At 26.4% G+C, this 16,109-nt stretch overlaps 1 protein-coding gene and 1 long non-coding RNA gene across 5 annotated transcripts in view; one reads left to right on the plus strand and one right to left on the minus strand.

The window, feature by feature from the left end:
• Positions 1-16,109, plus strand: part of LOC127281838 (uncharacterized) — a 133,074-nt gene that overhangs the window by 92,050 nt on the left and 24,915 nt on the right. The gene's annotated exons all lie outside the window — the stretch shown is intronic.
• Positions 1-16,109, minus strand: part of LOC127281066 (box A-binding factor-like) — a 71,063-nt gene that overhangs the window by 30,183 nt on the left and 24,771 nt on the right. For all 4 annotated transcript variants that reach the window (XM_051304768.1, XM_051304592.1, XM_051304679.1 and 1 more), the window contains exons 2-3: positions 10,474-10,861; positions 7,971-9,044 (exon numbers count right to left, since the gene is read on the minus strand). In XM_051304768.1, coding sequence (XP_051160725.1) covers positions 7,971-9,044; positions 10,474-10,861 — 1,462 coding nt within the window. The remainder of the gene's footprint in view (positions 1-7,970; positions 9,045-10,473; positions 10,862-16,109) is intronic.

A 16,109-nucleotide genomic window follows, 5' to 3' on the forward strand; every position in this document is an offset into this window, starting at 1 on the left:
CCGTCGAATATATCGATATACTGATATAACCTTCATTTTTTATTTGCCAATCATTTCAACAAAGTCTGAAAAGTCGTACTAAAAAAATTGGATAAAAAATTATCTGACAATAAAAATTGGAAATTTTTTTTTATACGATGGTAATGTAGAGAAGAAATAAAAAAAAGAAGAAATGAGAAACAAAATATTTTTCATTTATAATTATAGCGTTTGTGATTAAGTGTATTACATATGTATAAATCGTTACCTCTCTTTAAAATAACGAGATTATTTTTTAAAAATCTTATTTTTCTTGTCAAGGGAATATTCTTTTTATCCTACCAATCATAATGAGAGAGGTTATCAACTTTCTGATATATATATATATACACATTTTATATATATATATTTGAATGCTAACCCCATGACTTGTTGCATAATCTACATAAAAAAATTTTTTTTTAACAATCAAATATATTCTCTCTATATATAAAAATAATATTCCGAAATTGTTTATTTTTATCTAAATTTTTAATTTTTACCAAATAAAAATTTTTGAAAAATTATAACAAAAATATTGTTTCGTTATATTTTTTTAATATTCTTTAAAATTGAATCCATTTGTTAATATTTAGGACAATGAACAAAATAAATAATATTATATCTAAATAAGAAAAATGAACTTTTTTCATAAAGATTAGTGTGTGAGCAATTTTATACAATATTGGTTATATAATATACAATAATAATAATATATTAATTATAATATTATTAATTATATTCATAAATTATTATATTTATATTTTATATATATATATATATATATATATATATATATATATATATAGTAAATAAATAATTTTTATTTAATAATAATTAATTAATTGGAAAATCAATTGGCTAAAATAATAATTATTCAAACTAGAAATAAAACATCTCCTATATGTATATATATGTGTGTGTGTTCATCCCCCATGAATACGCCCACATATCTATGTCAATAAATTAATAAGCATATAACTCACTACATTTCGTGACACACTCTTGTCGACATGACCTTCCTTTGGTTGACAAAAAATTAATTTTTGCTTAAAGAAGAAAAAAAAAATTGTTATTGGATATTAAAATGATAATAATTAAAAAAAACCAAAAAATAAAAAAATCAGAACGGTTCCGTATCTGTCACCGCGGATGAATTGACACTGAAGATGTAGAAATCTAACAGAAAACGCAGGCGCAAAAGAAGGTGGACAGGATTACAGTTCTCCACCTCCTTCTTTTCATTCAACAACAAATAGCTCAAATGTCTTCCGCCCCCTCTCCTGGTTTACCCCTTACTCCAATTTCCCCCCTCATCGTCGCATATTTATTGTTCACTTAAAAAAAAAAAAAAAAAAAAAAAAAAAAAAAAAAAAAAAAAAAAAAAAAAAAAAAAAAAAAAAAAAAAATGAGACTCTAACACCCTTTCTCCCGACATATAGAAAAAAAATTACTAACTTTCAGCTGTTGTGTATATGTATAACTTCGTTTTACCCCAATTTCCCTTCCCCCACCCCCCTCCCTATGTTGTTCCGGACATGTTGGTATCACAAAACCTCCCGCCACATATGACTGCGTCTTTACCGTATCGGGCAAAAAAAAAAAAAAATGTTACTTTAATTACTTTTCTTCGTTTTGTTACACGCATATATACATATATATATATATATACAAATATTGTAAACATCTGTCCACGTGAGTTTCTTTAACATCAAATTGGTCACGCACTAATCTTTATGAAAAAAAAAAATTGCATTTTTCTTATATATAGAAATTTATCATTATTTATGAAAAAAGCTTTTTTTCTGTATCTACCTTCAAGAAAAATTTTGTTATATTTTAAATTGTTTATTTTTATATCAAGGTAACAAATACTTGACGGAGAAAAAGAATTGTTTCACTGATAATTGAATAATTGTTAATTTAAAAAAAAATGTTTGTTGGTGCAACAAATTAAAAAAAAAAAATTTTATGCTAAATAAAAAAAAATTGGCAAAATTACATAATAATAATAATAATAATAAATAAATGAAAAACAATAAATAAATAATAATAATACATTAAAAACATATTTAAAAATATATTAATATTTTTAGATTTACTATATATTATTATTATTTATTTATTATTATATTTATTATGTTATTATATTATAATAATTATAATTTTTTAATTATTCATTATGTTACTATATTATAATTATATTATAATTATAAACTATAAGATTTAATTATTATAATAATAAATAATATAATATTATAATATATATAATATATATAATATAATATAATATTATTATAATTATAAATTATTATTTATTCAATCATTATTGTCTCGCATCTTTTATTTCAAAAATCAAAATATATTTATTGATTTTTTTTAAAGATCGAAATTTTTTTTTTTGTGACTTATTACCATGACCTATAATGTGATGAATAATATATATTTTAAAGGATATATTTTTTTCAAATATACATGTATGCTTGAATGAAAGCAGAGTTTAGTTAATATATAATTAATCATTTACTCTTGACCTCATATATATATATATATATATATATATATATATATATATATGTTTCATTTTTGTTTTGTATTTACAATAGAAAAATTGTTTTGGTATGTCTAAATTTCTATTTATTTTTTTCTCATATGCAAAAACGTCAACACATCAGAAAAACGAAATATATTCTAAAGAAAAAAAAATAGATTTCATAAACTCATTCAAAACTATATAATTTGTCCCTGAAATTTTCAAATGAATAGAAAATTTTAGGCGCCAGACATATTTAATTTTTATACACCAATTTTGATTATTTTGACTGCTTTAATATATAATTAAACATGAATTTTATCATTCTATATGTAATTTTCAAAAAAAAAAAATATCTTCATTCAATTTGTCATTCAAAATGATATTATTGTGATAAATGTGTAAAGTGTAATTAAAAAATTTAAAAAAAAAAATCCATACATTCATTAAATTCGAATTTTATATGTGTATTGTATTTTTTATTTAAAAAATTTTAGTCAAAAATTGAAGAAGAAAAAAAGTGATTTTCTCCCCGGTTTTTAATGATTTAGTTATATGTATATACATATATAAATATATATATATGCTTGAAATTTCGCGTGAAACAATAAACACAAAAACACACTTTGTTTTTTTGAAGAATTGTTGGTATAGGCCATTTTCAAGTGGGCATCATTTTCTATCGGCGGTTTTTCATAAACGTTTCAAAGTTTATTTGCGTCAGTCCCATGTGCGCCCTTATAAGCTTATGGGCAAATATATTCTTTTTCTTCCTCTCTTTTTTAGTGTGTGGCAAAGGGGAGGAGGGGGTGTTTTATATGCGTCATCTTTCAACCCAACAAAAGTTATATGTTTTAAAATTTATATATAAAGAAATACAAATTTATTTTCAAAACACCTTTTTCTCTCTTTTTTTTTTGAAATTGTATCATTTTTGATTTAAAAAAAAAATATATCAATTTCATAAATTAAGCATAATTTAAAATTTTCTTATTAAAATAAAATATATAAAAATATGTTGTACAAATATATGAGATTACAACAATATATATATATATATATAATGATGATAAGTTGAACGATTTTTTCTATACTAATCGAAAATTAGACTACTTAACAATTAAAATTTCGATTACACAAATCGACTTACACGACTGATATATTGGCATTTATTTACACATTTTATCATTGCAAATTATGATAAAAAGACAGTCACCTGGTGGATATTATACATTGCTAATAATATGCAGTTTCAATCTATTATATATATTTATGTAACTAGAAAGTATATTTAATTTAAAAAAATTAATTCTATTTTTATTATTAATTTTTGTTTCCAGGGGCAAAAAATACTTCCATTTATTTTAAATGATTCGAAAAAAATTATATATTCCCGTGTGGAAAAAGCCACGATCTTGCCCTCAAGAGTTCGGGGCCCCCGGCGGGGGCCCATGAGGGCTGATCCATATGGCGAATCCATGAGGGGCACCGTAGGGGCCCCGCATGGATCGCCCTCATGATCGATTAGCAAAATTTTCTAAGTCCAAAAATCAAATATTTTTTTATCACCAAAAAATTAATGTTTATAATGATTCAGAACCACGAAAAACGCGTTTTTAATAAAAATATATTTACACTTTTTTGAAAATAACACTCACACTTATGGCAAAATAGATGAGGGCCACCGTAGGGGCCCGCATGGATCGCCCTCATGATCGATTAGCAAAATTTTCTAAGTCCAAAAGTCAAATATTTTTTTATCACCAAAAAATTAATGTTTATAATGATTCACAACAATGAAAAACGCGTTTTTAATTAAAATATATTTTCACTTTTTTTGAAAATAACACTCACACTTATGGCGAATCCATGAGGGGCACCGTAGGGGCCCCGCATGGATCGCCCTCATGATCGATTAGCAAAATTTTCTAAGTCCAAAAATCAAATATTTTTTTATCACCAAAAAATTAATGTTTATAATGATTCACAACAATGAAAAACGCGTTTTTAATTAAAATATATTTTCACTTTTTTTGAAAATAACACTCACACTTATGGCGAATCCATGAGGGGCACCGTAGGGGCCCCGCATGGATCGCCCTCATGATCGATTAGCAAAATTTTCTAAGTCCAAAAATCAAATATTTTTTTATCACCAAAAAATTAATGTTTATAATGATTCAGAACCACGAAAAACGCGTTTTTAATAAAAATATATTTACACTTTTTTGAAAATAACACTCACAATTATGGCAAAATAGATGAGGGCCACCGTAGGGGCCCGCATGGATCGCCCTCATGATCGATTAGCAAAATTTTCTAAGTCCAAAAATCAAATATTTTTTTATCAACAAAAAATGAATGTTTCCAATGATTTAAAACAACGAAAAACGCGTTTTTAATAAAAATATATTTACACTTTTTTGAAAATTCGCCTGAGATGATTCATGATAATAATCATAAAGCATATAATTAATTATATTTTATAAATTGCATTTGATTGGAAAATATAATTTAATATCTTAACTTTAACTAAATGATGTTAAGCACTTTTCTTTGTTAGGTATTTTTGAAGTTTAAATAGCATCAAGAAGTTAGCATTCGTTTTGAAGTAGCGTGCGTAGCGTAGTTGGTAAAGCGTTAGGTTCATAGTCCGTAGGTCGTAGGTTCGATTCCCCCCATGCGTTAGATTTATTTATTTCTCAGGTTTGCGTTTAATCATTAATTCTATGTATGAATTAATTGAAAAATGAAAATATCCGTTAATAGTATGCATAAATTAAATATTTTTTAATTTTTTAATTAATTAATTTATTATTACTTTTAATTATATCCGACAGTTAATTAATTAGAACGTTAATTAATAAATTCAATTTGAGTAAGAATTTAATTTAAAATTGAATAATTATTAAATAAATATGTTATTTATTCATAACTTAAGCTTATTTATTATTAATTAACTTTTATTATTAATATTATTGATTAAAAAACATTATGGCAAACTTGAGGGCAAGATGAGGGCAAACGTGAGGGCCCATAAGGGCGCCCGTAGGGGCACCCTCATGGATCGCCCATGCGGGCGCCCTCATCGATGAGCATGTCGTTTCCATGAGGGGCCCCTATGGATCATCCATATGCGGCCCTCATGGCATGAGGGCGATCCATAAGGGCCCCCGCTGGGGGCCCACATCACTTTTCCACACGGGTTATGAAGTATATTATTTTTTAAGAAGTAAATAATAATTCAGTGAGCTTAATGAACTTGAAAATTTTGTTTAAAAAAAAAAAAATTAATTATATTTTAAAATAACCTTGAAGTTATAAACGTAAAAAGGAATTCTCAAATGCATTATTAATTAACTGTTGAAAATCAATTATTTCTTTATAGGATATCATTACTAAACAGAAAACAAATAATTAACAATAATTGTTTTACTATTTGAGGCCACTTAGAGGCATATTTTTTTTAAATTCTACAAATATAGTTTAGAATTTTTTTTTTTACTATTTTGATATACTAAAATATTTTTATTATTTACGATACTCAAAATTCATTATTCAACTTCATAAAATTTTTTGTTAACAATAATTAATATAATAATAAATGTTAATAAAAATTGCTAAAAATAACAATAATAACAGTAATTTTTTAATGTTACAGTTATATTGTAAATCAGAATATTTATTAAAACAATAAAAATTAACATTATTAATAATCACCATTATTATCATTATCATTATTATTATTATTATCATTATGAATTAATATTTTTAAAAATAACAATTGTTAATTATTATTAAATTCAAAATTTAAATATCCATAAAATTTGACTGATTTTCAGCGTAATTAACTTATTCTCGTAATTTTGATTTAAAAAAAATTTGATTAACTAAATTTTATATTATAGAAATTAGTTAAAAAATTTTTAATCAAATTTAAAAAAATAATTTAAAAAAAACTAAATTCATAAATATTGAATTTCAATTAAATATCGCATGCAAAAATCGTTCAAAGTTCCCATTATATACATATATATACTAAAAATAAATAATTTTCTTATATTTTTAACTGATGATCCGCGTCTTAAAATTTAGAAAATATTTTTAAATGAATTTCTATTTCCATCAATATATATAAATTTCAAAAATTTTCACCGCTCAAAAAAAGATTAAACAACAATATTGAAATTAAAGTATATATATAGATCATTATAGAGTCATTAAAAAAAAAAAAAAAAAAAAAAAAATTCAAATGTTTCTCGATGCGTTTATAACCAATTTTGGAAATATAAAATAATGAAGCAATTTTCATTTTGCGGATAATCATTTTTTTCAAAATGAGCTAAAATTCACAAATTTCCATCACATTTATTTTTCCTTAATTATAATTAATATTTTGCATTTAATTTTGATTTATTTTAATTATTTTATAGATTTAAAAATATTTTTTAATAAAATTTTTAATCAAATTTTTAATCAAATTTTTAATCAAATTTTTTAAAATATTTTTTATATGAATTTTTCAATTAATAAAAATTTTACTAATATAGTTAAATCATAAAAAATTAGTTAAATAATGAAAATTAGTGAAATTTCACGTATTTTATTTCTAAAATGATTCAGTTTTCACTATATTCAAAAATCTTTATCTGCAACAGCGATATGTTTCTTTAGAATAGCAAAAACTTTAGCTGTTTTATTGAATATATATATATATCACTGTTCCAGTGAAACTTATCGCTGTTCATCATATACTTTTTGAATGTGTGTATAATTTTAGATTTTACTATACAATTTGCAGGCAAATTATCAAATTAAAGCAAAGCCATATTTACTAATTTTTAATTAAACATAATTATCGATTGAATAAAAATGATTAGTTATAATTAATATAAACTTCTGATTTAAATAAAAAAAATAATTAAAAAAACAATATCACGTGCACGGAGTGAAATTAACTAATTAAACTCTGATTTTTGCTCCCTTTGGAGGGGGGGGGGGGTAAAAAGTCTATAAAAATACATTTAACGCAATGGTAACAATGGGGAGGGGGTCTAAAAAAATGAAAAATTGCACTCAGAAAAAAATTCGTTTGAAGCAACCAAATTTTGGTTAAATCAACAAAATGCATTGATATAAAGTTAACCAAACATTTGGTCGCATAAACCAAACGTTTATTTAGCTCAATCAAATTTTTTCTTTGTTCAAAAAATTTATTAAAATAAACCAAACAATTATTTAGATTAAATAAATATTTATTTGAATTAAACAAATTTTGTTTCAACTAACCAAAAAATTGGGTATAAATATAAAAAAATGGTACATTTGGTTCAAACATATATCTTTTTTCTGAGTGTGGTTTATGATTGGCCCATAAAATTTTCGACAAAATGAAGAAAAAAGAAGAAGAAGAACTAACCTTGTAAGTCCCGGTGGTGTGGATGGTCCTTGTTCATGTTCCTGATGATGATGATGATGATGTGATGTACCCGTCGGATGTGTTCCATACATTGAATCAATGTAAATATGTTCAGCCGACACTCGTCCTGAATCCTGAAGACCTTGACTTGTCTGCACTGATGTTAAAGGTGGTTGCATTGTCGTTAAATGCGTGAGTGATTGAAGACGACCTTGATCATTGGGACTGTAGCCGTCATCCTGTTGTTGTTGTTGTTGCACGTGACGATGCGATGGCGACAATCCCTGATCATCATGAGGACTTCTACTTGATCCTGGTGAACTGCCCGATGCACGAACAGTATTAGTAACTTGTGGTGACACACCACCTGCACTTGTTGTCGTTCCAGTTACTGTATTTGATGATCCACGAATTTGATGTTGAAGATATGGATCATCATGAAGAACAACATCGTCAAGATGTGAATGATGATGTTGTTGATGTTCATCACCACTATTATTGTTTCCAGTTTCTGTCGTTGTACCGGCAGTTGTTATATTAGGAAATATATTACCTAATGAATAATCACCTCTAATTGGAGTACGCATTGCGATATTAACTCTTTCATCATCATCATTGTCGGGATCCTGTTGTTGTTGTTGATGATGATGATGATGATTATTATGATCTTCAATTTGTCGTAAATTAATGGCAAGATTAGTTAGATGATGATGATGATGGTGATGATGATGCTCAGTCGCCGGTGAGAGCGTCTCGATACCGTATCGATGCATCGTGTTGGAATGAGGCATGTGACTGGCAAGGCGATTCCCTTCCGACGGGACGGAGACCTCCGTCGGGTTTAAGCGGCTATCCCCTCCCGCAGGAATAACCGGAATTTCTCCCGCCCCAAGTTGCACGTACTGCTGCTGCTGTTGTTGCTCTTGTCCGATGTGCTCATGCTCTTCGTGATGCGAGGATTGCTGTTGGTGGGGATGAGAGACCTGTTGCTGTTGCTCCTCCCTTAAATTATCCCCTAGATGATGTTGATGATGATGATAACTCGATGAATTGTCATTTTGTGTTAAAAATGTCCTGTAATTAGGGGAAAAGAAAAGAAGATAACCTTAGATTATTTATAACACTATATATCGAAGATTAGATGTAGATTATAACTATCACTTTATCAGGTGTTATAATCCTTGTCATAAGTTATATATATATGATTCAAATTACACTCCTACTGCAAATGCTTGTAAACATTATAGATAAACTTGAAAAGCTGCAACTGTGAGATTTGCGTAACACTTCAAGGTACTTCAAGGCTATTTTATGATACCTCATATATATAGGATACTTCAGATAATTCAAAATACTTCAAAATAATTCAGGATATTTCAAAATATATCTAGTTAATTCAGGATATTTTACAATAATTTAAATAATAAGCATTACTTTAGATAATTCAGTATAGTTAAGATAATTCCAAAAATACTACAAATACTTCAAGATAATTTAGGATACTTCAGATAATTCAAAATATTTTACGATACTAAAGATAATTCACGTTACTTTAAATAATTCAAAATACTTCAAAATAAATTTAGGATACTTCAGATAATTCAAAATACTTTAAATAATTCAAGATAATTTGGGATATTTCAAAAATTTTGCAGAATAATTCAGTATATTTCAGGATATTTTACGATACTTCAGATAATTCAAAATATTTCAAATACTTAAAGATAATTCAGAATATTTCAGGATATTTTCTAATATAATAAAGATAATTCACGTTACTTTAAGTACTTCAAGATAATTCAGAATACTTCAGATAATTCAGAATACTTCAGATAATTTAGAATACTTCAAGATAATTCAGGATAATTCAGATAATTTAAAATACTTCAAGATAATTCAGGATACTTTAGATAATTTAAAATACTTCAAGATACTTCAGAATATTTCGCAATACTTTTTAAATAAATAACGTTACTTTAGTATTTATAGTAATTTTAAATTTAATTAAAAATTTGTTTATTTGTACCTTACTCTCCAAATTCGAATTAGTAAAAATTTTAACTGATTTGAATTAGCGAATCATATTTCGCATTTAAATTATTAAATACTAATTCAATAGTTAAAATAAGAATTTATCTTTTACTATACATATTAATTAGTTAAATACTAATTCAAAAGCAAAAAGTGAGTCACTAATTCAAATTAGTTAAAATTGTTACTAATTCAGATTTAGAGAGTTAGTTACATGTGGTAACGCGTTACGTTACCATAATGCTTTAAAACAAAAATAAAGTTAAAAAACAGTAAGTCTAATATTTATATGTTACAATTTATTAAAATTTAACTTATAGATAATCCGTAACGCATTATAACGTAACGTAACGCGTAACAATTACAAAAATGATCTCAATTTAATTAGAATAATATTGAATGATAACATAATATGGGATTATGGTATACATGATATATAGATTTAAAAACGCAAATTTTTTTTCAAACTTACCTCTCATGAATGATGTGTTGAGTTGGATGATAGCCCAATTGTCTGATGAGGGTATACGATGTAAGATTTGTATTGTCCTCAAGATCGGTAACTGATGCAACAACCGGTGCTGCCACCGATTCAACAACAGTTGCCTCAACTAAACCGCCATTTTCTGTTTCCGGTTGACCCGCCTCCAACACGCCCACGCCGTCTCCACCTTCTTCAGCAGCACTTGAATAACCAATTTGCTGTTGATGTTGATCAAGTTCCCGAAGAACATTATAATTTTTGTTTTTTACAATCTCAACATTATTTTCATCAGCCAATGTTGCAGCATCCACCAAAATTGTTTCTCTTTCATTTTGCAATGTTCGATCATCTTCTGTTGATTCCACATACTCCAAAACTGGAACAAAAAACAAAAATTTAATTACAAATAATTTCTTAGAATTACATATGGAATAATATAATAATAATATAATCTTTAAGACGAATTAATCAGATGTTTAAATGTCAAAGATTTATTTGGAACAATTGGAACAATTAAATTTTTACTATTATCGTAGAAATTTTCGCTGTTTCTATGTTACATTTTTTCCGTGGCAGAATTTATTTCTTATTATAATAATTTCTGTGGGTATTTTGATGAGCGATAATAAACGATTTTTGTTTCTTTGAAAGAAAACCATGAAAACTATGCGTATACGACAATAACAAAACTGATAAAGTTGTTAAACATTACACAACCTCTATATGTGAGGTACAAGGTTCAAACTTCAGATATATATCAAAATCTCGATCTATAGAATTCGGGATCAATAGAATTTTATTTATGTTAAACATTTCTCCCCCCCTCAAAAAAATAACCTACGATAGTTATTTTCAATTTAAATTTTAATGAAAAAAAACCGGTTCTAATTTAGATAACTACACAATTAAAATTTGTTTGCGGCTCTATCAAAAATCGATGTACTTAAAGTTTGTACCTTAAAAAAACTATAAATTCAGAAATTGATCTCGTATAATGATCGTAGTCTAGTGGTTAGCGTTCTCGATTTGCGTTGATAAATGAAGAGTTCGAATCCCATGGGATTTTTAGATTTTTCCTCGACGAAAAAAATGTTTAATTATAAAAGAAGTAACAAAATAATAATAAAATCTATATTTAAAAATTTTAAAGGTTTAATTCATTTTTTTTTTAAGTGGAAGAAAAATCGCATATCCTCGAAGCCTGCGAAGACATATATACACTGTTGCTATCCGGCTATAGTACAAAAATAACAGTGGTTCCCTTATCTTTCCTTGCCTGCTCGTCGTGAACGTATGTACATAGGCAGACAGATGAACACATTTATGTGAGAATAAATACGCATGACCGAGACAGAAGATTTGAATGTAAAGAGTGTGTGTGAGAGAGAGAGAGAGAGAGAGAAGGAGAGAAAAAAGAAAAAAAGAACGACAAAGAGAGAGAAAATATTATGCGTGTATGAGAGTGAGTTAGCGAGAGAGATGCTGCTCCCTCCACAAAAGATAAAAACATTATTTTTAATCATCAAGGGTCAACCGATGTCAGGACAACCATTACTAAAATGAGTCGAATGATTGTAACTCTGATTCATATATATATATATATATATATATATATATATATATATATATATATATATATATATACCATAAATAATTTCTTTTTTACTCTATTAAATTTATAATAAATTTTGTTTTAAAGTTACTCACGAATTATCATCCACTGCGGTATATAATATATATAGTTATCGTATTTAATTGAAAATCATTAGAAGATAATATATGTTTCCTGTGTTAGGATGAATTGAAGATTCGTTACTATATATATACTTTATTTTTGGTTAGTTTTTTAGGAAGAATCGGACGGACAGTCAAAAGCAAAAGTTACTTCTATACTTTACACCCAGAAAAATGTTTCTTTGAATCAAAGAAATATTTCTTTTAAGGAAAAAAATGTTTCTTTGAATCAAAGAAATATTTCTTTTAAGGAAAAAAATAGAAAAACGAATAAAGTATAACTTTTACTATAATTTAAAAGTAAAACCTTAACATGTCTGGAGTTTCTGCACATTTCTGATAATTTTTACTCCGAAAATTGAAAAATTTACTCCTAAAATATAGTGAAAAATTATTCCAGAAATAGTAAATTTTACTATTTTCGAATTAAAAATTATATCAGAAATGCGCAGAATATCCCTATCAAAAATTAACTACTGCGGCATGTATATATAGTGAACTTTGGAAATTTCTGGTATTAAGTCGAAAGAGTTTGATAAAAAAAAATATTTAAAAAAAAAGAACATAAGAAATATATGAAAGCGCAGATACATCGTCAGAAACAAAGTTAATTAGATGAGCTGACATTGTTACAAACCATTTAACATTCAGCTGACCTTATTGACGTTACCTAATCGAATTGGAAAGGTCAGGCTCATTGGCTTATCATATATATATATATATATATATATATATATATATATATATATAGATGGACTATAATAATGAGTACCAGCCAATTCCATAAAAAAAACAATCATATTTTTTGCGACTAATTTCAAATAATATATGTAACTTTCGCGCTAAAACGTTAAAAATCTAAAAAACAATTTTAATTCCCTTATACAATTAAAAAATTTGTTTATGACTATAGAATTATCGAGAAAATTAAAAGGCATTCAAATAAGCTGCAACGCTTATTATTTTAATTCAATTTTGCTTATTTTAACCCATTTTGGTATTAAAATAAGCAAAATTGGATTAAAATAATAAGCGTTGCAACTTATTTTAATACCTTATAATTTTCTGTGCTATCAATCGGATTCAAATATTTTATTAGAAATATATTTTTTATGTATACTCTATAGAGAATAGTGTATAACCAAAAAAAAAGTTGTCTAAAAAAATAATCCAAAAGAGAAAAAATATATATAAATATTTGTTTCAAATAACAAAAGTTTCGAAATTTTTGATTAATCTATAATAATTAAGCAGCTCATACAGACAATTATTATACACATATATATAAGTCCTGGCTTTTCCCCCTTTTTATTCCCTTGTTTTAATACTTTATTTTTTGAGATAAGGGAATATAAGAGAGAGAGTCTTCGGTAGCAGTAGCGCAACGAAGACTTTGGAGTCGATGAACGAGCGGAAGAGGTTTTGTACGTCGGAGGGCAGAGGTTGCTCTTATCTCTATTTGGACTCACAAAAACACTCTTGTCATTTGCAATGACCAAGTGGCAATATCGATTAGACGTATGTCCATATATATATATATATATATATCTCTAGATTTTCAAAGATTCTCAATGATCCCTTTTATCTCGAGAACCGTCTTCTATATAACTTATCATAAGATTTATATTCCCCAAAAAAGAAAAAAAAATTTTAACACCCTCGCCTTTCCCATAGAGAGAGAGAAAGAGAGAGAGAGAGAGTAAACCACATAAATAATCTCCAAATTCTAGCATTTTTTGTTTCCTTAAAAAAAACCAAGAAAAATAATTGAAATTTTGATATGCGATTAGATAAACTATATATTTTAAGTATTTTTAATATTTTAAATTAACAAATAGAATGTTATTTGAATGCAGACAAAAAAAATTTGAAAATTGGTTAACAGTTATATAGGAGAACAGTGCGTACATTATATGTATAAAAAACAGGGTTTAAACTACGTTGCTGACGGTTATGTTAAGTATGGGTCTACTTTTGATAAGAACGAGACCAGGTGTTATGTCCACGTTAGGTTTACACGTGACCTCACGTCATCATATATGTCACGTATAATTTATACAATGACAAAAAAAAAAGACAGAGAGAAAAAAATCTAAAATTCATATGTTTCATATGACTTAAAAATCCGTTTATGAATTCGTCAAAATTTGTTTATGTAACAACAAACAGTACCAAAATGTGAAAATTTTCATCAGAACAATTTTATTCCTTTTGAATTCTGAATTATATCACAGAAAATTAAAAGGTATTAAAATAAGCTGCAACGCTTATTATTTTAATCCAATTTTGCTTATTTTAATACCAAAATGGATTAAAATAAGCAAAATTGGATTAAAATAATAAGCGTTGCAGCTTAATTTAATGCCTTTTAATTTTCTGTGTATCCAAATTAACACAAATTAATCCAATATTGATTTGGAAGTACGGATTAATTTGGATTTAGAATGAAATTTTACAATTTAAAAAGATCAAAATTTAATTTCGGATTGATATATATTACTAAAATTTAGCTATTCGAAAAGGAGCGTGAAAGAATTTTATAGTTTTTGTCTTATTTTAATGACAATAATAATTTCATTATGGAATTCCATTGGATTTCAAACGGAATTTCCAGGAAGCTCTTCGGGAGAATAAAATTACAAGGGAACGTACAATATCACAGAAAATTAAAAGGCATTAAAATCAGCTGCAACGCTTATTATTTTAATACAATTTTGCTTATTTTAATACCAAAATGGATTAAAATAAACAAAATTGGATTAAAATAAGAAGCGTTGCAGTTGATTTTAATGCCTTTTAATTTTCTGTGATGGGCTTGAAAATCGTGAGTGTTTTTGGCGCTATATATGTATTATAATTATCACTATATTAGTGATATTGGGCAATCATGAACGCGTGCGAGATATATAACGAAGTGGCAAATTGAAGTCGATATATCGTATATCGATAGTTATCAGTCGATATATATGAATATTCTCTAAGAGCATCAGAAGAGAAAAAAGTAACAAAACGCGCATGTAATGCAAGCAAATAATTGCAGATTAAGCCTATATCTTTTCTCACAGTGGGATATGAATGAGAGTCATGAGATATGTACTATCTCTATTTCTATACTTTCTGTACAGCTACGAAAGCATTTTGCACTTGTATATATATATATATATATATATGTACATACAGTACATATTATAATATTTTCAAATCAAAATGATTATAACATATATATACGTATTTCTATCACAACTTTCAAATGTGCTAAACAATATATAATCTAACTGAATTCAGTTAGATTTATAAAAGCATCAGACACCCCGACGCTGATTCTTATAAATTTATCTAAATCTCTATTATATATATATATATATACTTTTATATCAACAATTTATTATCATATAATGTTCAATTATTTATATATCTGTAAACATTATGAATAATTTACTATCATCCACTATTCTCTAAATCTGAATTATAGTCACTTATAATCAGGATTGCCACAAAAAATTTTATTTTCTTTTTCTCTGATTTCAAGTCAGAATTTAAATTTTTTTCCTGTTTTTATAATGAAAATATTTCAATAGATTTTCAATTATAAAAAATTAAGACAATAAGAAGCAAAAATTTGAAACATATTCTGCAGTCGGTTACTATGCTATGAGTATATATATATATATATATATATATATATATATATATATATTTCCTATTTCTTTCTCAAATAAGCTTTCTTTCTCTCTCTTTCTGAGCGGGGATGATGAAGGAACTACAGAACGCAACCATAAAATGAGTAAACACCCCTCGAGAAAAGGGCCCTCACGTGTGTTTGCGGTTTGGCGTCTGACACTTCTTAAAAGGCCCAATAATATATTATTTGAAGACGAAAGAATAATCCC

Source organism: Leptopilina boulardi, unplaced genomic scaffold (genome assembly GCF_019393585.1).
Source record: "Leptopilina boulardi isolate dan_hultmark-lab unplaced genomic scaffold, ZJU_Lbou_2.1 LbouV2_1, whole genome shotgun sequence".
Classification (NCBI taxonomy): domain Eukaryota; kingdom Metazoa; phylum Arthropoda; class Insecta; order Hymenoptera; family Figitidae; genus Leptopilina; species Leptopilina boulardi.